This window comes from Heptranchias perlo, chromosome 7 (assembly GCF_035084215.1).
Source record: "Heptranchias perlo isolate sHepPer1 chromosome 7, sHepPer1.hap1, whole genome shotgun sequence".
Lineage (NCBI taxonomy): Eukaryota > Metazoa > Chordata > Chondrichthyes > Hexanchiformes > Hexanchidae > Heptranchias > Heptranchias perlo.
The window spans coordinates 1760861-1785401 of NC_090331.1; the positions used below are offsets into that span (position 1 = coordinate 1760861).

Here is a 24541-nt window from a genome sequence, read left to right on the forward strand (position 1 = left end):
TAGGAGAGGAGAGGGGAGGGGAGGTTTGAAATAAAGGGAGTAAAATTCTTCAGAATGAGTGAGTAATGGGGGCCATCCATGAACATGGATAAAGTTTCTGTGAAGTTGTCTTTTAAGAAGTTGCTTCAATAGTTCATCCTTAACCTGGTCAACGATTGTTGGTTTTTGTGTTTAAAAAATGGAATTGTCATTTGTTAAACAGTTGCTTGAAAGTAAAGTGAGATTTTAGAGTGTGAAAGAAAGTCAGACCATCAAATATTTTGAATGAAGCCACTTTGAATTCCGAGTATGTTGTGTCCCAGTAATAAACCTCCCAGTGGGGTGGGAATAGATTTTAACAGTGTTTTGTTTCAGTGTCTTGGTGCTCGAGAATAAAACCGATTGGCCCAGGGGAGACTGAAGATTCCCTGAACCAGTCGGCAGTCTAAGGGTTAAATGCGGCATTCTCCTGTTTGTTTCCTTGTTTATTCTCGGGATGTGGGCGTCGCTGGCGAGGCCGGTATTTATTGCCCATCCCTAGTTGCCCTGAGAAGGTGGTGATGAGCCTTCTTCATGAATCACTGGTAGTGGGTTTGATACAAACTGAGGGGCCCCTTCAGAGGGCAGGTCAGAGTCAACCAGGTTGGTGTGGGACTGGAGTCACATATAGGCCAGACCGGGTAAGGACGGCAGGTTTCCTTCCCTAAAGGACATTAGTGAACCAGTTGGGTTTTTACGACAATCCGACAGTTTCAGGGTCACTTTTACTGAGACCAGATTTACGTTATTCAATTGAATTCAAATTCTCAAACCACCCAGGATGGGATTTGAATTCATGATCTCTGGGTTCAGTTCTGGGCACCCGCACCTCAGGAAGGAGAGATTGGCCTTGGAGGGGGGGCAGCGCAGATTCACCAGAATGATACCGGGATAAAAGGGTTAAATTACGAGGACAGGTTGCACAGACTGGGCTTGTATTCCCTTGAATTTTTTTTGATATATATAAATGACTTGGGTGTACAGGACACAATTTCAAAATTTGCAGATGACACAAAACTTGGAAGGGTAGTGAACAGTGAGGAGGATAGTGATAGACTTCAAGAGGATATAGACAGGCTGGTGGAATGGGCGGACACGTGGCAGATGAAATTTAACACAGAAAAATGCGAAGTGATGCATTTCAGTATGAAGAACGAGGAGAGGCAATATAAACTAGAGGGCACAACTCTAAAAGGGGTACAGGAACAGAGAGATCTGGGGGTATATGTGCACAAATCGTTGAAGGTGACAGGGCAGGTTGAGAAAGTGGTTAAAAAAGCATACGGGATCCTGGGCTTTATAAATAGAGGCATAGAGTACAAAAGTATGGAAGTCATGATGAACCTTTATAAAACACTGGTTCGACCACAACTGGAGTATTGTGTCCAGTTCTGGGCACCGCACTTTAGGAAAGATGTGAAGGCCTTAGAGAGGGTGCAGAAGAGATTTACTAGAATGATTCCAGGGATGAGGGACTTTAGATACGTGGATAGACTGGAGAAGCTGGGGTTGTTCTTGGAGCAGAGAAGGTTAAGGGGAGATTTGATAGAAGGGTTTAGATAAAGTAATTAAAGAAAAACTATTCCTATTGGCGGAAGGGTCGAGAACCAGAGGACACATGTTTAAGGTGATTGGCAACGTGAGGAGAATTTTTTTTTACGCAGCGAGTTGTTGTGATCTGGAATGCGCTGCCTGAAAGGGCGGTGGAAGCAGATTCAATAATAACTTTCAAAAGGGAATTGGATAAATACTTGAAGGGGAAAATTTTGCAGGGCTCTGGGGAAAGAGCAGGGGAGTGGGACTAACTGGATTACTCTTGCAAAGAGCCGGCATGGGCTCGATGGGCCAAATGGCCTCCTGTGCTGTAACTGTTCTACGATTCTATGAATATCGAAGATTAAGGGGTGATCTAATCGAGGTGTTTTAAGATGATTAAAGGATTTGATCGGGTCGATAGAGAGAATCAATTTCCTCTGGTGGGGGGAGTCCAGAACAAGGGGGCAGAACCTTAAAATTAGAGCCAGGCCGTTCAGGGGTGATGTCAGGAAGCATTTCCTCACACAAAGGGGAGTGGGAATCTGGAACTCTCTCCCCCAAAAAACTGTCGAGGCTGGGGGTCAATTGGAAACTTCAAAACTGAGATCGATGGATTTTGTTGGATGAGGGGATTAAGGGTTAGGGGAACCAAGGAGGGAAATAGAGTTAAGATACAGATCAGCCATGGTCTAATTGAATGGCGGAACAGGTTCGAGGGGCTGAATGGTCTCCTCCTGTTCCTGTGATTGAATCCAATTGAATTCAGTAATCTGGTAATTTATGGGCTGGTCTCAGTAAAAGTGACCCTGAAACTGTCGGATTGTCGTAAAAACCCAACTGGTTCACTAACGTCCTTTAGGGAAGGAAACCTGCCGTCCTTACCCGGTCTGGGCCTATATGTGACTCCAGTCCCCACACCAACCTGACTGCATTTAACTGCCCTTGGGGCAAGTAGGGATTGTCAATAAATAGGGCCTTGCCAGGGCAACCTGCCCTCGCAGCTGCTCCTCTGTTCCACACCGAGCAGGGACTGGGGGATGTGGTGCATGGGAACCCAATGGGTCTGTGCTGTTCCATTTGCTGCCTGAAGCCCCGATCCATGAGTTCAAACTCTCTCTTTCTTTCCCTCTGGGTTTTGTGTAGATCTCCCAGACGACCGGAACACGGGAGACCTCTGTCGAGCTGTGGGCAACCTGCCTCAAGCCAACAGAGACACTCTGGCCTTTCTGATCATCCACCTCCAGCGGTAAGGTTTCTGGGTTTGAAAGTAGCCGAGTCCCCGGCTGTAGTGAGGCCTAGTGCCTGTGTCCTTGTTGGCTTCCACAGGTTTGAATTTATACATCACTTTCTGACGTCTCTGCAAATCATCTCTGTGCTTCACGTACAATGTAGGCAAACGTTGCAGCCATCGTGAGCACAGCAAGATCCCAAAAACAGCAATGCGACGAATGACCATTTGATTGGTTTGAGAGAGAATTCCCTTGCTCTTCAAATAATGCTGTGGGACCTTTTACATCCTCCTGAGGGGGCCGGCGCTCCCTCGGGGCTGCCTCCCCCCGGCACCCCTCCCCCGACGGTGCGGCGCTCCCTCGGGGCTGCCTCCCCCCCGGCACCCCCTCCCCCGACGGTGCGGCGCTCCCTCGGGGCTGCCCCCCGCTCCCCTCCCCCGACGGTGCGGCGCTCCCTCGGGCTTGCCCCCCCCGGCACCCCTCCCCCGACGGTGCGGCGCTCCCTCGGGGCTGCCCCCCGCTCCCCTCCCCCGACGGTGCGGCGCTCCCTCGGGGCTGCCCCCCGCTCCCCTCCCTCGGGGCCGTCCCCCTCCGACAGTACGAGCCTGGATTGTGGGACTTGAACCCATGACCTTCTGACTCAGGCGAGAACATCAACTTGTTTGAAGTATAAACATGATCGTTTATTGAATAATGTGAATAATCAAAGAGTGATGAAATTATTGAAGATTGTGATCTAATCTCACTGGTACGGTAACAATTCAAGGGGGCTCTCTGATCTCCGGTACTCAGGGTCTGTACAGGGTTCCTCCAGCATCAGTTAACTCTTCAGATCACATCAGTTTGTTCACCTGAAGCATCTCAAACTTGAGAGTTGGTCAACTCCCGTCCGAGAGAGACTGAGAGAGACGGGGGGATTCCCCAGAGAGTGGGGGAGGAGGAGAGAGAGAAACGGTCTGTTAATGGGGGGGTGGGGGGGAACGGTCTGCTAATGGGGGGGTGGGGGGAACGGTCTGCTAATGGGGGGGTGGGGGGAACGGTCTGTTAATGGGGGGGGGTGGGGGGAACGGTCTGTTATTGGGGGGGTGGGGGGAACGGTCTGTTAATGGGGGGGTGGGGGGAACGGTCTGCTAATGGGGGGTGGGGGGAACGGTCTGTTAATGGGGGCGGGGGGGGGGAACAGTCTGTTAATGGGTGGGGGGGGGGAACGGTCTGTTAATGGGGGGGTGGGGGGAACAGTCTGTTAATGGGTGGGGGGGGGGAACGGTCTGTTATTGGGGGCGTGGGGGGAACGGTCTGTTATTGGGGCGGTGGGGGGGAACGGTCTGTTATTGGGGGGGTGGGGGGAACAGTCTGTTATTGGGGGGGTGGGGGGAACGGTCTGTTAATGGGGGGGTGGGGGGAACAGTCTGTTAATGGATGGGGGGGGGGGAACGGTCTGTTATTGGGGGCGTGGGGGGAACGGTCTGTTATTGGGTGAGTGGGGGGGAACGGTCTGTTATTGGGGGCGGTGGGGGAACGGTCTGTTATTGGGGGCGGTGGGGGGGGAACGGTCTGTTATTGGGTGAGTGGGGGGGGAACGGTCTGTTATTGGGGGCGGTGGGGGGAACGGTCTGTTAATGGGGGTGTGGGGGGAACGGTCTGTTAATGGGGGCGGGGGGGGGGGGAACGGTCTGTTAATGGGGGCGGGGGGGGGGGAACGGTCTGTTATTGGGGGGGGTGGGGGGAACGGTCTGTTAATGGGGGCGGGGGGGGGGAACGGTCTGTTATTGGGGGGGGTGGGGGGAACGGTCTGTTATTGGGGGTGGGGGGAACGGTCTGTTAATGGGGGCGGGGGGGGGAACGGTCTGTTATTGGGGGGGGTGGGGGAACGGTCTGTTATTGGGGGTGGGGGGAACGGTCTGTTAATGGGGGTGTGGGGGGAACGGTCTGTTAATGGGTGGGGGGGGGGGAACGGTCTGTTAATGGGTGGGGGGGGGGAACGGTCTGTTAATGGGTGGGGGGGGGGGGAACGGTCTGTTAATGGGGGCGGGGGGGGGGAACGGTCTGTTATTGGGGGGGGTGGGGGGAACGGTCTGTTAATGGGGGGGTGGGGGGGAACGGTCTGTTAATGGGGGGGTGGGGGGAACGGTCTGTTAATGGGGGGGGGTGGGGGGAACGGTCTGTTATTGGGGGTGGGGGGGGGGAACGGTCTGTTATTGGGGGGTGGGGGGGAACGGTCTGTAATGGGGGGGGGGTGGGTGGGAACGGTCTGTAATGGGGGGGGTGGGGGGAACGGTCCTGTTATTGGGGGGGTGGGGGGAACGGTCTGTTATTGGGGGGGGTGGGGGGAACGGTCTGTAATGGGGGGGTGGGGGGAATGGTCTGTTATTGGGGGTGGGGGGGGAACGGTCTGTTATTGGGGGGGGTGGGGGGAACGGTCTGTTATTGGGGGTTGGGGGGGAACGGTCTGTTATTGGGGGTGGGGGGGGAACGGTCTGTTATTGGGGGTGGGGGGGGAACGGTCTGTTATTGGGGGGATGCGGGGAACGGTCTGTTAATGGGGGGGTGGGGGGAACGGTCTGTTAATGGGGGGGTGGGAGAGAACGGTCTGTTATTGGGGGTGGGGGGAACGGTCTGTTAATGGGGGGGTGGGGGGAACGGTCTGTTAATGGGGGGGGTGGGGGGGGAACGGTCTGTTAATGGGGGGGGCGGGGGGAACGGTCTGTTATTGGGGGGGCGGGGGGAACGGTCTGTTATTGGGGGGGTGTGTGATGGGGGACGGTCTGTTATTGGGGGCGGGGGGGAACGGTCTGTTATTGGGGGCGGTGGGGGGGAACGGTCTGTTATTGGGGGGGTGGGGGGGAACGGTCTGTTATTGGGGGGGGTGGGGGGGAACGGTCTGTTATTGGGGGCGGTGGGGGGAACGGTCTGTTATGGGGGGGGCGGGGGGGAACGGTCTGTTATTGGGGGCGGGGGGGGAACGGTCTGTTATTGGGGGGGCGGGGGGGAACGGGTCTGTTATTGGGGGGGTGGGGGGAACGGTCTGTTATTGGGGGGGGTGGGGGGGAACGGTCTGTTATTGGGGGGGTGGGGGGGAACGGTCTGTTATTGGGGGGGTGGGGGGAACGGTCTGTTATTGGGGGGTGGGGGGAACGGTCTGTTATTGGGGGGGCGGGGGGGGGAACGGTCTGTTATTGGGGGGGCGGGGGGGGGAACGGTCTGTTATTGGGGGGGCGGGGGGGAACGGTCTGTTATTGGGGGGGCGGGGGGGAACGGTCTGTTATTGGGCGATTGACCGGAGGAACGGTCTCTGACCCTTTTCTGCTCCTTGCCCAGAGTGATGGCAAGTCCTGAATGTCGAATGGATAAACTGAATCTCGCCAGAGTCTTTGGGCCGACCATTGTGGGTCACTCCAACCCAGACCCCCACCCACTGCAGGTCTTTAAGGACACGGAATGGCAGCCAAAGGTGAGTGTGAGATCCCCGGGGTCTCTGTCTCTGGGTAACATGTTTCCAGGGGCACTGGTTATCAGTCAGACCATGTACAGATCACTGGACTGTTCTAGGGTTTTGGGGGTGCAGGTTTAGTGACCCTACTGCAAGATACAGATACATTAGGGAGGGTTCAGGATAAATTACATAGAAACTACAACACAAACCAACCGCTCTATCCCGGTGTTTATGCTCCACACGAGCCTCCTCCCTCCCTACTTCATCTCACCCTATCAGCATATCCTTCTATTCCTTTCTCCCTCATGTGTTTATCGAGCTTCCCCTTAAATCCATCCACACTATTCACCTCAACTACTCCCTGTGGGAGTGAGTTCCACATTCTCACCACTCTCTGGGTAAAGAAATTTCTCCTGAATTCCCTATTGGATTTATTAGTGACTATCTTATATTTATGACCTCTAGTTCTGGTCTCCCCCACAAGTGGAAACATTTTCTCTACGTCTACCCTATCAAACCCTTTCATAATCTTAAAGACCTCGATCAGGTCACCCCTCAGTCTCCCCTCTTCTAGAGAAAAGAGCCCCAGCCTGTTCAATCTTTCCTGATTGGTCTAACCTCAGTTCTGATATCCAGGCCTTCGGGGGTCTGAGTTATGAAGAAAGGCCCAAACAACTGACCTTGGTTTCAGTGAGGAGCGGAGAACATGAGGCTGTGATCCAGATCTGTAAGCAATAGGAGGCCAGACGAGGAGGGAGCTAACAAGTTATTTAACTGGGATAATGAGGCGACAATACAAAATGAGAGATTGAGAACCTTTTCTTCCAGGATAGTGTGTGTGGAACAGACTCTGAGAAGATGATTCAGGGTCAATTGGAATCTTTCATCATGGTGGGGGGGAGGGGGGAGGGGGGTGGGGGGAGGGGGGAGGGGGGAGGGGGGTGGGGGGTGGACAGAGAGCGGATCTGTTTGATTCACTTGGGGTTAGGGAGTACAAGAGTTTGGCGAGCCGTCCGGGACTGAGGTAATCGTGTATGGAGTGACCTAGATGGGCTGAATGGAACTTTTATCATTCCAGCTATTGAGGAAACAATACACCTGAATATTTGGATGGTCTCCTTTATCTGTTCTTTTGGACGGTCCATATTTCTGTGTCCAATCTGATGGCCAGATTTGCAAACATAGGTTTGCATAGAATGTGCAGCACAGAAACAGGCCATTCGGCCCAACAGGTCTATCCCGGTGTTTATGCTCCCCACGAGCCTCCTCCCTCCCGACTTCATCTAACCCCAAACACTCGCCCAAACACAATTGGTCCAAACAAGTGTGGCCCTGGATTTGCAGTTCCACTGGAAACCTGCAGGGGGCACCAGAGATGGTGTGGCGCCCCCTGGGGTAAAGTGATGGAACTGCAGCTGTCCTTTGACTAAAGAATCTGGACTCACTTCCTGTCAGCTGTTCCCATTCTGAGCTTCCATGTCTCCATTTATAATGGAGATTGCCTGAGTAATGGGGTCAGTAATTAACCCTTCCTCCCCAGTGATGGCAGTGCAGCATCCCCAATGGCAGGAGGGTGTAATTACAACGTGACACGTTTACATACAGTTTCTATGAATGTGGACATGGGAGTTTCTAATAATGGAATGTATAACTTCAAAATGGGGATTGAATTAAATCCACAGCCCATGATCCAATTATCCCCACCCTCGAACCCCTCTCATCTGAAGACTGTGCCTGCTCTTAACTCTATCTGGCAACAACTCGATTTTAAAATTCTCATCCTTGTGTTCAAATCCCTCCGTGGCCTCGCCCCTCCCTCTCTCTGCCTCGCCCCTCCCTCTCTCTGCCTCTCCCCTCCCTCTCTCTGTAACCTCCTCCAGCCCTACAACCCCCCGAGATCTCTGCGCTCCTCCAATTCTGGCCTCTTGCGCATTCCCTGATTTTCATCGCTCCACCATTGGCGGCCGTGCCTTCAGCTGCTTGGGCCCTAAGCTCTGGAATTCCCTCCCTAAACCTCTCCACCTCTCACAGAAATATAGAAAATTTACAGCATGGAAGGAGGCCATTTGGCCCTGCTGGTCGAGAAAGAGCCACCCAGCCTAATCCCACTTTCCTGCACTTGGTCCGTAGCCCTGTGGGTTTCGGCACTTCAGGTGCACATCCAGGTACTTTTTAAATGAGTTGAGGGTTTCTGCCTCTCCCACCCTCTCAGGCAGTGAGTTCCAGACCCCCACCAACCTCTGGGTGAAAAAAAATTCTCCTCAGCTCCCCTCTAATCCTTCGACCAATTACTTTAAATCTATGCCCCCTGGTCACTGACCCCTCTGCTAAGGGAAATAGGTCCTCCCTATCCACTCTATCTGGGCCCCTCATAATTTTATACACCTCAATTAAATCTCCCCTCAGCCTCCTTTGTTCCAAAGAAAACAACCCCAGCCTATCCAATCTTTCCTCATAGCTAAAATTCTCCAGTCCTGGCAACATCCTCGTAAATCTCCTCTGCACCCTCTCCAGTGCAATCACATCTTTCCTGTAATGTGGTGACCAGAACTGTACCCAGTACTCAAGCTGTGGCCTAACTAGTGTTTTATAAAGTTCCAGCATAACCTCCCTGCTCTTATATTCTGTACTTCGGCTAATAAAGGAAAGTGTCCCGTATGCCTTTTTAACCACCTTATCTACCTTTATGCATTTCTACACCTCGCACTGCTCAGACACTCTCCTCCTTTTAACATGCTCCTTAAAACCTACTTTTTTGACCAAGCTTTTGGTCACCTGTCCTAATATGTCCTTATGTGGCTCGGTGTCAAATTTTTATTTGATTTGTGCCCCTCTGAAGCACCCTGGGACATAACAAGAAATAGGAGCAGGAGTAGGCCATTCGGCCCCTCGATCCTGCTCCGCCATTCAATAAGATCACGGCTGATCTTTGACCTCAACTCCACTTTCCCGCCCGATCCCCAGATCCCTTGATTCCCCTCGAGTCCAAAAATCTATCGATCTCAGCCTTGAATATATTCAATGACTCAGCATCCACAGCCCTCTGGGGGAGAGAATTCCAAAGATTCACAACCCTCTGAGTGAAGAAATTCCTCCTCATCTCAGTCCGAAATGGCCGAGCCCTTATCTTGGGATGTTTTACCAAGTTAAAGGAACTATATAAATGCAAGTTGTTGCTTGTGAGATTGACCAATACTTTGTAAATATGAAAATACTCACATTGAGGTGCTGCCTGAAACAAATCTGAGCCACAATAGGACATGTCCACACTTGGTACCATGTGCCTCCTGGTGGGCAAAGGAGGGATCTGCAGGAGGCTGGCAGCTAGAGTGTGAAGACACAGGGTACATAGGAACAGGAGCAGGCCATTCAGCCCCTCGTGCCTGCTCCGCCATTTGATAAGATCATGGCTGATCTGTGATCTAACTCCATATACCTGCCTTTGGCCCATATCCCTTAATACCTTTGGTTGCCAAAAAGCTATCTATCTCACATTTAAATTTAGCAATTGAGCTAGTATCAATTGCCGTTTGCGGAAGAGAGTTCCAAACTTCTACCACCCTTTGTGTGCAGAAATGTTTTCTAATCTCACTCCTGAAAGGTCTGGCTCTAATTTTTAGACTGTGCCCCCTTCTCCTAGAATCCCCAACCAGCGGAAATAGTTTCTCTCTATCCACCCTATCTGTTCCCCTTAATATCTTATAATCTTCGATCAGATCACCCCTTAACCTTCGAAACTCCAGAGAATACAACCCCAATTTGTGTAATCTCTCCTCGTAACTTAACCCTTGAAGTCTGGGTATCATTCTAGTAAACCTACGCTGCACTCCCTCCAAGGCCAATATGTCCTTCCGAAGGTGCAGTGCCCAGAACTGCTCACAGTACTCCAGGTGCGGTCTAACCAGGGTTTTGTATAGCTGCAGCATAACTTCTGCCCCCTTGTACTCTAGTCCTCTAGATATAAAGGCCAGCATTCCATTAGCCTTATTGATTATTTTCTGCACCTGTTCATGACACTTCAATGATCTATGCACCTGAACCCCGAAGTCCCTTTGGACATCCACTGTTTTTAACTTTTCACCATTTAGAAAGTACCCTGTTCTATCCTTTTTTGATCCAAAGTGGATGAGCTCACATTTGTCTACATTGAATTCCATTTGCCACAATTTTGCCCATTCACCTAATCTATCAATATCGCTTTGTAATTTTATGTTTTCATCTACACTGCTTACAATGCCACCAATCTTTGTGTCATTGGCAAACTTAGATATGAGACTTTCTATGCCTTCATCTAAGTCGTTAATAAATATTGTGAATAATTGAGGCCCCAAGACAGATCCCTGCGGGACTCCACTAGTCACATCCTGCCAATGTGAGGACCTTCCCATTATCCCTACGCTCTGTCGCCTTTCGCTCAGCCAACTTCCTAACCAAGTCCGTACTTTTCCCTCGATTCCATGGGCTTCTATCTTAGCTAACAGTCTCTTATGTGGGACCTTATCAAATGCCTTCTGGAAGTCCATATAAATAACATCCATTGACATTCCCCTGTCCACTACTTTAGTCACCTCTTCAAAAAATTCAATCAGGTTTGTCAGGCACGACCTACCTTTCACAAATCCATGCTGGCTCTCTCTGATTAACTGAAAATTCTCGAGGTGTTCAGTCACCCTATCCTTAATTATAGACTCCAGCATTTTCCCCACAACAGATGTTAGGCTAACTGGTCTATAATTCCCCGGTTTCCCTTTCTCTCCTTTCTTGAAAAGCGGAGTGACATGTGCAATTTTCCAATCTAGAGGGACAGTTCCTGAATCTAGAGAACTTTGAAAGATTATAGTTAGTGCATCTGCAATGTGCTCACCTACTTCCTTTAAAACCCTGGGATGGAAACCATCTGGTCCTGGGGATTTGTCACTCTTTAGTGCTATTATTTTCTTCATTACTGTTGCTTTACTTATGTTAATTTTATTGAGTCCCTGTCCCCGATTCAATATTAGTTTTCTTGGGATTTCCGGCATGCTATCCTCTTTTTCTACTGTAAATACTGACGCAAAGTAATTGTTCAACATGTCCGCCATTTCCCCATTGTCGATGACAATATCCCCACTTTCAGTTTTTAAGGGGCCAACACTGCTCCTGACCACCCTCTTTTTCCTAATATAACTATAAAAGTTCTTCGTATTGGTTTTGATATCCCTTGCAAGTTTCTTTTCATACTCTCTTTTTGTAGCTCTTACTATCTGCTTTGTGACCCTTTGTTGATCTTTGTATCTTTCCCATTCGCCAGGATCTGTGCCATTTTTTGCCTTTTTGTATGCCCTTTCCTTATGTCTTATACTGTCCCTTACCTCTTTAGTTGTCCATGGCTGTTTTTTTTGGCAAGTAGAGTTCTTGCCCCTCAGGGGTATAAACCGATTCTGTATCACGTTAAATGTTTCTTTAAACATTTCCCACTGATCATCAGTCGTTTTACCCATTAACAGATTTGCCCAGTTCACTGTGGACAGTCTCTGTCTCATCCCATTGAAGTCGGCCTTACCCAAGTCTCGAATCTTAGCAGCTGATTCACTTTTTTCCCTTTCAAACACTACATTGAACTCGATCATGTTATGATCACTATTGGACAGATGTTCACGCACAGTTAAGCTCTTAACTAAATCTGGTTCATTACTCATTACTAAATCTAGTACGGCTTGCCCCCTTGTTGCCTCTCGGACATACTGCTGTAGAAAACTATCCCGGACACACTCAAGAAATTCACTACCTTTCTGACAGTTGCTAGTCTGCTTTTCCCAATCTATGTGAAGGTTAAAGTCCCCCATTAAGACCACTATGCCTTTCTTACACACTTGTCTAATCTCTGCATTTATACAATCTCGCACTTGAGCTGCTGCCAGGGGTCCTATACACAACTCCCACTATAGTCTTAGATCCTTTCCTATTTCTCAATTCAACCCATAAGGTCTCTGTTGGCTGCTTACCTCTCGTTATATCCCCCTTTATCATTGAAGTGATTTCATCTCTAATCACTAAGGCTACTCCTCCCCCTCTTCCATTTTCCCTGTCGCTCCTGTAGACCTTATAACCCGATATATTTAGTTCCCAATCTTGACCATCCTGCAGCCATGTCTCAGTGATAGCTATCATGTCATACCCTCCAATTTGAATTTGAATCTGTAGTTCATTTAATTTATTCCTTATACTCCGTGTATTTGTATATAGAACTCTTAATTGGGCCACACACGCGAGCCTGACCTTCAGCTTTGATGCTGGGTTAATCGCCTTACGCCTTCTAGTTTTCACTTTATCTGTCTTGTCTGAAGTACACTTTCTTTCCGCTGCTCTACGCTTTTCCCTTTCACTTGTTCTTGAACAACTGTTTGTACTAATTGTATTGTAGAATTCCCCTGGGTCTTCCCCTCTCTTGTTGCTCTCAACTTTACTCCCTTCTGACTCCCCGCTCAGGTTCCCATCCCCCTGCCACTCTAGTTTAAACCTTCCCCAACAGCACTAGCAAACACCCCCGCGAGGACATTGGTCCCGGTCCTGCTCGGGTGTAACCCGTCTCGCTTGTACAGGTCCCACCTTCCCCAGAACCGGTCCCAATGTCCCAGGAATCTAAATCCCTCCCTCCTACACCATCCCTGCAGCCACGCATTCATCCTGTCTATTCTCCTGTTCCTGTACTCACTAGCACGTGGCACTGGTAGTAATCCTGAGATCACTACCTTTGAGCTCCTGCTTTTTAATTTATCTCCTAACTCCTTCAATTCACCTTGCAGGACCTCATCCCTTTTGTTACCTATGTCGTTGGTACCAATATGGACCACGACTACTGGCTGTTCACCCTCCCCCTCCAGAATGCCCTGCAGCCGTTCCGTGACATCCTTGACCCTAGCACCAGGGAGGCAACATACCATCCTGGAGTCACGTTTGCGGCCGCAGAAACGCCTATCTGTTCCCCTTACAATTGAATCCCCTATCACTATTGCCCTGCCACTCTTCTTCCTCCCCTCCTGTGCAGCAGAGCCACCCGTGGTGCCCCGAACTTGGCTCTTGCTGCTTTCCCCTGATAAGCCATCTCCCCTAACAGTATCTAAAGCAGAATATCTGTTTGAGAGGGAGATGGCCCCAGGGGACTCCTGCTCTACCTGCCTAGTCCTTTTACTCTGCCTGGCGGTCACCAATTTACTTTCTGCCTGAGTAATCTTTACCTGCGGTGTGACCACCTCACTGAACGTGCTATCCACGATAGTCTCAGCATCGCGGATGCTCCACAGTGAATCCACCCACAGCTCCAGCTCCAAAATGCGGTTAGCCAGTAGCTGCAGCTGGACACACTTCCTGCACACATGGTCACCAGGGACACTGGTAGTGTCCATGACTTCCCACATAGTGCAGGAGGAGCATATCACGGGTGCGAGCTCTGCTGCCATGACTTGCCTTAGATTTACCCTGCGTTCACCCCTCAGACTCTCCTCCCGCTCTCGGGGTCTCCTTTTATACTGTGCTCACCTCTCGGACTCTCCTGCCTCACCTGTGACGTCGCACAGTAGTTGTCTCTTGTTGCAGGTCTGCTGCTGCTTTTATTCCCCACTCTCAGTCTTCTACTCTCAGGTCTGCCGCCGCTCTGGGGAAAAAGTTAGGAAAAGCAAAGCAAAGCAGCACCTCCTTCCCCCACTTCACCTCCTTCCCCCACTCACCGAACTCTCAGCTGTTCACACTGTGTTGTCCGCACACCGTACAATGAGACCAAGTGTGCACCTGAGGAACGCTGGCTGTGTCAGATTATCAGCAGCAACTGAGGTCCAGAAATGGCGGAGGGAAATAATCAAGGGGTTTAAAAATATTAAGGGGAACGGATAGGGTGGATAGAGAGAAACTATTTCTGCTGGTTGGGGATTCTAGGAGTAAGGGGCACAGTCTAAAAATTAGAGCCAGACCTTTCAGGAGTGAGATTAGAAAACATTTCTACACACAAAGGGTGGTAGAAGTTTGGAACTCTCTTCCGCAAACAGGTGGAACATAGGAACAGGAGGAGGCCATTCAGCCCCTCGTGCCTGCTCCCCCATTTGATAAGATCATGGCTGATCTGTGATCTAACTCCATATACCTGCCTTTGGCCCATATCCCTTAATACCTTTGGTTGCCAAAAAGCTATCTATCTCAGATTTAAATTTAACAATTGAGCTAGTATCAATTGCCGTTTGCGGAAGAGAGTTCCAAACTTCTACCACCCTTTGTGTGTAATTGATGTTAACTCATTTGTTAATTTTAAACCCGAGACTGGGAGATTTCCCATTTTCCTCTAATACCTTTGGAGTTAAGTCACAAATCAACCATGATCTCATTAAATGGCCTCCACCTGTTACTATGAGGGGTTTAAAAATGGATTTGATGGGGTTGATAAAGGGAAACTATTTCCTCTGGTGGGGGGAGTCCAGAACAAGGGGGCAGAACCTTAAAATAAGAGCCAGGCCGTTCAGGGGTGATGTCAAGAATCAATAATGTTGATGCAGTCTGAGGTTCGGGCAGTGTAGAGGGAGCTTTACTCTGTATCTAACCCTGTACCTGCCCTGGGAGTGTTTGATGGGACAGTGTAGAGGGAGCTTTACTCTGTATCTAACCCATGCTGTACCTGCCCTGGGAGTGTTTGATGGGACAGTGTAGAGGGAGCTTTACTCTGTATCTAACCCTGTACCTGCCCTGGGAGTGTTTGATGGGACAGTGTAGAGGGAGCTTTACTCTGTATCTAACCCTGTACCTGCCCTGGGAGTGTTTGATGGGACAGTGTAGAGGGAGCTTTACTCTGTATCTAACCCGTGCTGTACCCTCCCTCTGTCGGCCTGCTCTGAATCTGTTTGCTGCTTCACTCTGTCAGGTTGTGGGACGACTCCTCTCGTTGCCCTCGGACTATTGGACCCAGTTTGTGCCGGTGGGACAGGCGATGACATGGGCTGAACCTAGTGCCTGCGGCCGAGGCCTCTTCACATCTGGTGAGAACGGTCCTTCCCTTTATTTTCGTGGCAGGGCCCAGGCCCCAGTTGTAGGGGCAGAACGGAGGGAAATCGAGGTGAGGGGATTGGGTGACTGAGCTCGGGGCTTAAAAGCCTCGTAGACTGTAAGAGGAGGGGGAGGTGAAGGGAGGTTAGAGGTCGGGAAGCGGAGAGGGAATGTCGAGCCAGAGGGGGGAGCAATGAGGAGGGTGAGAGGTCGGGGTGGGGGGCTCCCAGATAGAGGGCACCCATCACCCCCACCCCCCTCCCCAAAATAGTGGCCCCCCCAAATAGTGCTCCCCCCGGTATTGTGAGGGTGGCCCCTCTTCCCCCCCCTCCCGGTACGGGAACGTGAGGAGGGCCCCCCACCCGGTACGGGAATGTGTGAGTTGGGGGGGGGGCGGGGGGAGGTGAGATGGACTTCCCCAGATACAGGAACAGGATTGAAGAGTTCCTGAGTTGCGAATTTCTGAAGGGAGGTGTGTTTGGGATTGAGGTGGAGACGGACGTTGTGTGGAGTGAGGTCCAGTGAGGGGGAGGGGTGTTGCTCCTGATGGTCCAGTGAGGGGGAGGGGTGTCGCTCCTGATGGTCCAGTGAGGGGGAGGGGTGTCGCTCCTGATGGTCCAGTGAGGGGGAGGGGTGTTGCTCCTGATGGTCCAGTGAGGGGGAGGGGTGTTGCTCCTGATGGTCCAGTGAGGGGGAGGGGTGTTGCTCCTGATGGTCCAGTGAGGGGGAGGGGTGTCGCTCCTGATGGTCCAGTGAGGGGGAGGGGTGTTGCTCCTGATGGTCCAGTGAGGGGGAGGGGTGTTACTCCTGATGGTCCAGTGAGGGGGAGGGGTGTTACTCCTGATGGTCCAGTGAGGGGGAGGGGTGTTGCTCCTGATGGTCCAGTGAGGGGGAGGGGTGTCGCTCCTGATGGTCCAGTGAGGGGGAGGGGTGTTGCTCCTGATGGTCCAGTGAGGGGGAGGGGTGTTGCTCCTGATGGTCCAGTGAGGGGGAGGGGTGTTGCTCCTGATGGTCCAGTGAGGGGGAGGGGTGTCGCTCCTGATGGTCCAGTGAGGGGGAGGGGTGTTGCTCCTGATGGTCCAGTGAGGGGGAGGGGTGTTGCTCCTGATGGTCCAGTGAGGGGGAGGGGTGTTGCTCGTATCTGCCTCGTGTTGGAAGTAAATTATGCGAAAGGTTTGGGTGGCAGTTTCAATGTTGGGCTGTTGGAAGTGTGTGATTGGTGATTGGTCGTACCTGGGCTGTCGGTTTCGAGGGGTCGAGGCGTATTACACGGGGATCTTGGGGTTTAAACCCCTTCTCCATCTGCTACTGGACTCTGAACACAGAGGGGTAGCCGGTGTGTGCAAACACTTTGAAAGAGAGGACTCCCATTTACACCGAGCCCCTCTCCGCCTCAGGACGTCCCAAAGCGATTTACAGCCAATGAAGTATTTTTTTGAAGTGTAGTCACTGTTGTAATGTAGGAAACATGGCAGCTAATTTGCGCACAGCAAGATCCCACAAACAGCAATGAGATAAATGACCAGATAATCTGCTTGTGATGTTGGTTGAGGGATAAATATCTGCCCAGGACACTGGGGAGAACTCCCCTGCTCTTCATCGAAATATTGGCCGTGGGATCGTTTACAGCCACCTGAGAGGGCAGACGGAGCCGTGGTTAAACGTTTCATCCAAAAGACAGCACCTCCGACAGTGCGGCGCTCCCTCGGCACTGACCCTCCGACAGTGCGGCGCTCCCTCAGCACTGACCCTCCGACAGTGAGGCGCTCCCTCAGTACTGCCCCTCCGACAGTGCGGCGCTCCCTCAGCACTGACCCTCCGACAGTGCGGCGCTCCCTCAGCACTGACCCTCCGACAGTGCAGCGCTCCCTCAGTACTGACCCTCCGACAGTGCAGCACTCCCTCAGTACTGACCCTCCGACAGTGCGGCGCTCCCTCAGCACTGACCCTCCGACAGTGCGGCGCTCCCTCAGTACTAACCCTCCGACAGTGCAGCGCTCCCTCAGTACTGACCCTCCGACAGTGCGGCGCTCCCTCAGCACTGACCCTCCGACAGTGCGGCGCTCCCTCAGTACTAACCCTCCGACAGTGCGGCGCTCCCTCAGTACTGACCCTCCGACAGTGCGGCGCTCCCTCAGTACTGACCCTCCGACAGTGCGGCGCTCCCTCAGTACTGACCCTCCGACAGTGCGGCGCTCCCTCAGTACTGACCCTCCGACAGTGCAGCGCTCCCTCAGTACTGACCCTCCGACAGTGCGGCGCTCCCTCAGTACTGACCCTCCGACAGTGCGGCGTGGATTTTGTGCTCAAGTCTCGAGTGGATTGTCCTCACCGCACTCCATCCTGTGCACCGGGTTTCCCAGGTAACTCCAGAGACTCCGCCTGTGACTCTCTGACTCTTAAGTGGGGGTGGGGTGTGGTGTGGGGGTGGGGCGGGGGGGGGGGGGGTGGGGCGAGGTCAATGGGGGCTGGGGGTCGTCGGTGGGAGTGGGGGGGGCTGGGTCGGTGATTATCTCGGCTCTAACCCCCCTCCCCCTCTCTTGCTCAGCGAGCCTGTTTAAACCACTGACGTCTCCGGATGTGGCCGAGATGAACAAATCTCCCACCTGCTGTATCCCACCCAGCGTGATGTTGGTGTGAGTATGGGGTGGAGGGGGGGAGGAAAGAGGGAGGGGAGTGCGGGGGGGGGGGTGGGAGGAAAGAGGGAGGGGAGTGCGAGGGAGGGGGGAGGAAAGAGGGAGGGGAGTGCGAGGGAGGGGGGAGGAAAGAGGGAGGGGAGTGCGGGGGGGGGAGGAAAGAGGGAGGGGAGTGCGGGGGGGGGGAGGAAAGAGGGAGGGGAGTGCGAGGGAGGGGGGAGGAAAGAGGGAGGGGAGTGCGAGGGAGGGGGGAAAGAGGGAGGGGAGTGCGAGGGGCGGGGAGGAAAGAGGGAGGGGAGTGCGAGGGAGGGCGAACGCGAAGGGCGAACCGGGGGAGTGGACGAACACGAGGGGGTCCAAGGGCGGAGCGCAACGAGGGCAACGGAGGGGGCATTGTGGCGGGGGAGGGGGAAGGCATGTGAGCGCAAACTGGTAACGGCGGGGGGGGTGGCGGGACAGTGCAAGGGGGTAAATGGGGGGGGGATCAAGAGGTAGGAAATGGGGGGAGGGGATATCGGGGAATGGAGGGGGCAGCTGGTGAGACGGTTCCATTGCCAACGTCCCTGTACCGTTGTGTTCCCACAGGTCGGGGAGGGCTCCCCACGGGAAGATTTTCCCGTCGCTGACACTGACTTAAACCGAAACCGCCTGAAGGGACAAACACCGGCAAATCCTCACCCTGGACCCTGGAATAAAACCTGTTGGACCTGCGGCCCCCACCCCCTCGCTCCCCCCACCCCCTCCGTGGCCACACCCCTCACCACCCCTCACTCCCTCCCCCCGCCCCCTCCCCCCCCGACTCCCTTGAGTTGCGCGGCCACATCGAGGCCACGCTCCTGCCTTATTTGCAACCTCATGCTCGAAGGTGCGGCCATTTTGGTGGCTGTGATTGCCCCAATGTCCAGCACGTGGTCTGGTGGCCAGTGGGACTGGGCAGCAGTGACTCGGGTGGTTAAATGTGACCGATGCATGGCATGGAGCAGAGTGCCCGAGGGGTACATTGGAAGCCTGAGGAAGAGAGTTCCTGTTTGTGTCGATGTATAAACAGGGGGCGGGGCTAACCGCGATTACACAGCGCGAGGCCGTCCCACCTGCTGACTAGTATTAAATAAAATATATTTTCATTCACCAAATGACTGTTCCAATTTTCAAATCTCTCCATCGCCAGGTGGTCCCGGTGAGGGCTTATTTTGTGCGGGTCCCTCTCCTGAGCTCAGCCCCTCGATACCAGCCCGGTGAGAGCAAATAAACTCCAAAAATACAGATGTTTCTCGGGGTCCCCGATGGTTGAAGTGAATAAATGTCCCACCCAGTGTGAGACTGAACTCCACAAAGCAGCAAAGGCCCAGGCTCTGGTGTGGACAGGCTCGTCCAGCCACTCTCTGGGGAAAGAAGTTTCTCCTGAATTCCCTATTGGATTTATTAGTGACTATCTTATATTTATGACCTCTAGTTCTGGTCTCCCCCACAAGTGGAAACATCTTCTCTACGTCTACCCTATCAAACCCTTTCATAATCTTAAAGACCTCGATCAGGTCACCCCTCAGTCTTCTCTTTTCTAGAGAAAAGACCCCCAGCCAGTTCAATATTTCCTGATAATTGTATCCTCTCAGTTCTGGTATCATCTTTGTGAATCTTTTTCACACCTTCTCCAATGCCTCTATATTTTTATAATATGGAGACCAGAACTGTTCACAATACTCCAAGTGTGGTCTAACCAAGGTTCTATACAAGTTTAACACAATGTCCCTGCTTTTCAATTCTATCCCTCTAGAAATGAACCCCAGTGATTGGTTTGTTTTTTTATGTCCTTATTAACCTGTGTCACTACTTTTAGTGATTTGTGTATCTGTTCCCCCAGATCCCTCTGCTCCTCGACCCCATTCAGACTCTTATTATCCAAGCAGTGTGAGGCCTCCTTATTCTTCCAAACAAAATGCTCCACCTCACACTTATCTATATTGAAATTCATTTGCCAATTACACGCCCATTCTGCACGTTTATTAATGCCCTCCTGTATTTTGTCGCAGAAAAGACTTGTATTTCTACAGCACGTTTCATGACCTCAGGACGTCCCAAAGCGCTTTACAGCCAAATGAAGGATTTTTGAAGTGTAGTCACTGATGTAATGTGGTAAATGTGACAGCCAATTTGCGCATAGCAAGATCCCACAAACAGCAATGTGGTAATGACTGGATATTTCTGTTCTAGTGATGTTGGTTGAGAGATAAATATTGGGCCAGGACAGCGGGGAGAACTCCCCCCTGCTCTTTAAAATAGTGGCCGTGGGATCTTTTACACCCACCAGAGTCCTCTGGCACTATTCCACTTTCTAGTGAATTTTTATATATATGTAATAGTGCCTCTGCTATCTCTTCCCTAACTTTTTAATATTCGTGGATGCAATCCATCCGGACCAGGGGTTTTATCCTCTAAGTTTGATTTGTTTATCAATTATCTCCCCCCTTTCTATCTTATTTCTTTTATATGTGTGAGTTTAATTGTGTGTATCCCTTGGTCCTCTCCCTATCCTGATTTTTCTTGTGTCTGTAGAATATTTTACTATTTCTTTTTTTATTCCTTGATAATTTAATTTTGTCGTTCCTCTTTGCTTTCCTAATTGATTTTTTGATTTCTTTCCTAACCTCTTCGAATATGAGAGTAAACTAGCAAGAAATATAAAAAAAACGGATTGTAAGAGCTTCTACAAGTGTGTAAAAAGGAAGAGATTAGCGAAAGTAAATGTGGGCCCTTAGAGGCTGAGACAGGAGAAATTATAATGGGGAATAAGGAAGTGGCTGAGATGTTAAACAAATATTTTGTATCTGTCTTCACAGTAGAAGACACAAAAAACAAACCAGAAATAGTGGGGAACCAAGAGTCTAATGAGAGTGAGGAACTTAAAGTAATTAATATCACTACAGAAAAAGTACTGGACAAACCAATGGGACTAAAAGCCGATAAATCCCCTGGACCTGATGGCCTACATCCGAGGGTTCTAAAAGAGGTGACTGCAGAGATAGTGGATGCATTGGTTCTGATCTTAAAACATAGGAAACATAGGAATATAGGAACAGGAGTAGGCCATTCAGCCCCTCGTGCCTGCTCCGCCATTTGATGAGATCATGGCTGATCTGTGATCTAACTCCATATACCTGCCTTTGGCCCATATCCCTTAATACCGTTGGTTAACAGAAAGCTATCTATCTCAGATTTAAATTTAGCAATTGAGCTAGTATCAAAATTCTCTAGATTCTGGAACAATCCCTGTGGATTGGAAGGTAGCAAATGTAACCCCGCTATTAAAGAAGGGAGGGAGAGAGAAAACAGGGAACTACAGACCAGTTAGCATGACATTGGTTGTTGGGAAAATGCTGGAATCCATTATTAAGGAAGTGGTAACAGGGCACTTAGAAAATCATAATATGATTAGACAGAGTCAACATGGTTTTATGAAAGAGGAAGTATTAAGGGGATTAGCATCTTTGAAACTAGATAAATCACCAGGCCCGGATGAAATGTATCCCAGACTGTTGAGAAGCCAGGGAGGAAATAGCGGAGACTCTGACCATCATTTTCCAATCCTCCCTGGATACAGGCGTGGTGCCGGAGGATTGGAGGACTGCTGATGTACCATTGTTTAAAAAGGGAGAAAGAGATAGACTGAGTAATTACAGGCCAGTCAGTCTAACCTCGGTGGTGGGCAAATTACTGGAATCAATTCTGAGGGACAGGATAAATCGTCATTTAGAAAGGCACGGAGTAATCAAGGACAGTCAGCATGGATTTATTAATGAGGTCGTGTCTGACTAACTGATTCAATTTTTTGAGCAGGTAACGAGGAGGGTCGATGAGGGTAACGCATTTGATGTAATCTACATGGATTTTAGCAAGGCTTTTGACAAGATCCCACATGGCAGACTGGTCAGAAAAGTAAAAATCCATGGGATCCAAGGGAAAGTGGCAAATTGGATCCAAAATTGGCTCAGTGGCAGGAAGCAAAGGGTAATGGTCGACGGGTGTTTTTGTGACTGGAAGGCTGTTTCCAGTGAGGTTCCGCAGGGCTCAGTACTCGGTCCCTTGCTTTTTGTGGTGTATATTAACCATTTTGTCTTGAATGTGGGGGGCATGATCAAGAAGTTTGAGGATGATACTATTAACCACACAGCCAATTTTTGTGAGGAGGAAAGCTGTAGACTGCAGGAAGATATCAATGGACTGGTCAGATGGGCAGAAAAGTGGCAAATGGAATTCAATCCGGAGAAGTGTGAGGTAATGCATTTGGGGAGGGCAAACAAGGCAAGGGAATACGCAATAAATGGGAGGATACTGAGAGGTGTAGAGGAAGTGAGGGACCTTGGAGTGCATGTCCACAGATCCCTGAAGGTAGCAGGACAGGTAGATAAGGTGGTTAAGAAGGCATAGGGGATACTTTCCTTTATTAGCTGAGGCATAGAATATAAGAGCAGGGAGGTTATGCTGGAACTGTATAAAACACTAGTTAGGCCACAGCTTGAGTACTGTGTACAGTTCTGGTCACCACATTACAGGAAAGATGTGATTGCACTAGAGATGGTACAGAGGAGATTTACGAGGATGTTGCCAGGGCTGGAGAATTTTAGCTGTGAGGAAAGATTGGATAGGCTGGGGGTTGTTTTCTTTGTTGAAAAGGAGGCTGAGGGGAGATTTAATTGAGGTGTATAAAATTATGAGGGGCCTAGATAGAGTGGATAGGGAGGATCTATTTCCCTTAGCAGAGGGGTCAGTGACCAGGGGGCATGGATTTAAAGTAATTGGTAGAAGGATTAGAGGGGAGCTGAGGAGAAATTTTTTTCACCCAGAGGGTGGTGGGGGGTCTGGAACTCACTGCCTGAGAGGGTGGGAGAGGCAGAAACCCTCAACTCATTTAAAAAGTACCTGGATGTGCACCTGAAGTGCCGAAACCTACAGGGCTATGGACCAAGTGCTGGAAAGTGGGATTAAGCTGGTATGGACACGATGGGCCGAATGGCTGCCTCCTGTGCTGTAACTTTTTATAAAAGGGAAATTGTGTTTGACATTTATTAGTTTTTTGAAGATGTAACTAGCAGGGTAGATAAAGGGGAACCAGTGGATGTCGTATATTTGGATTTTCAAAAGGCATTCGATAAGGTGCCACATAAAAGGTTGTTACACAAGATAAGGGCTCATGGGATTGGGGGTAATATATTAGCATGGATCGAGGATTGGTTAATGGACAGAAAACAGAGAGTAGGAATAAACGGGTCATTCTCAGGTTGTCAGGCTGTAACTAGTGGGGTGCCGCAAGGATCAGTGCTTGGGCCTCAGCTATTTACAATCTATATTAATGATTTAGATGAAGGGACCGAGTGTAATATATCCAAGTTTGCTGATGATACAAAGCTAGGTGGGAAAGTAAGCTGTGAGGAGGACACAGAGTCTGCAAAGGGATATCGGCAGGTTAAGTGAGTGAGCAAGAAGGTGGCAGATGGAGTATAATGTGGGGAAATGTGAGGTTATTCACTTTGGTAGGAAGAATAGAAAAACAGAATATTTTTTAAATGGTGAGAAACTATTAAATGTTGGTGTTCAGAGACTTGGGTGTCCTGGTACAAGAAACACAAAAAGTTAGTACGCAGGTACGGCAAGCAATTCGGAAAGCAAATGGTATGTTGGCCTTTTTTGCAAGGGGGTTGAAGTACAAGAGTAAGGAAGTCTTGCTGCAATTGTACAGGGCTTTGGTGAGACCTCACCTGGAGTACTGGGTACAGTTTTGGTCTCCTTATCTAAGGAAGGATATACTTGCCTTAGAGGCGGTGCAACGAAGGTTCACTCGATTGATTCCTGGGATGAGAGGGTTGTCCTATGAGGAGAGGTTGAGTAGAATGGGCCTATACTCTCTGGAGTTTAGAAGAATGAGAGGTGATCTCATTGAAACATATAAGATTCCGAGGGGGCTTGACAGGGTAGATGCTGAGAGGATGTTCCCCTGGTTGGAGAGACTAGAACTTGGGGGCATAGTCTCAGGATAAGGGGTCGGCCATTTAGGACTGAGATGAGGAGGAATTTCTTCACTCAGAGGGTTGTGAATCTTTGGAATTCTCTACCCCAGAGGGCTGTGGATGCTGAGTCATTGAGTATATTCAAGACTGAGATCGATAGATTTTTGGACTCTAGGGGAATCAAGGGATATGGGGATTGGGCGGGAAAGTTGAGTTGAGGTCAAAGATCAGCCATGATCTGATTGAATGGCGGAGCAGGATCGAGGGGCCGAATGGCCTACTCCTGCTAATATTACTTAAGGTTCCTTTTGTCATTCTCTCCTTTATTGTCCATGTACCTAGAGTATGCCTCTTTCTTTTAGTTTCAATTTTACCTTTATCTCTTTTATTCATCCATGGTGTTTCATTATTGGCATATTCGTTCTTGCTTTTTAGAGGAATATATTTCTCCTGGACTCTATTGATCACCGTTTTAAATATTTCCCACTGCTCTTCTATTTCTTTGACAAAATCTCCAATTTATTACTTTGGTCTTTGTCTTATGTCCTTCTCAATCTTTACCTTAAACCTCGTTATGTTGTGTGCTATTGCCCGTCCCATCACTGTGTGTGGGGGAATCGCAGTCACGGCCCCCTCCCCGTCCCATCACTGTGTGTGGGGGAATCGCAGTCACGGCCCCCT

General features: G+C 50.4%; 1 protein-coding gene across 1 annotated transcript; it reads left to right on the forward strand.

Annotated features, from left to right (window-relative positions):
• The first annotated feature begins 2701 nt into the window (after positions 1–2701).
• On the forward strand, positions 2702–18982 carry LOC137323241 (rac GTPase-activating protein 1-like). The gene is made up of 5 exons (XM_067986728.1): positions 2702–2800; positions 6102–6234; positions 15101–15215; positions 17771–17858; positions 18444–18982. Exons 2-5 carry the CDS (start codon positions 6106–6108, stop codon positions 18493–18495), a joined length of 384 nt encoding a protein of 127 aa, XP_067842829.1. The 5' UTR covers positions 2702–2800; positions 6102–6105; the 3' UTR covers positions 18496–18982.
• The last annotated feature ends 5559 nt before the right edge of the window (positions 18983–24541 follow it).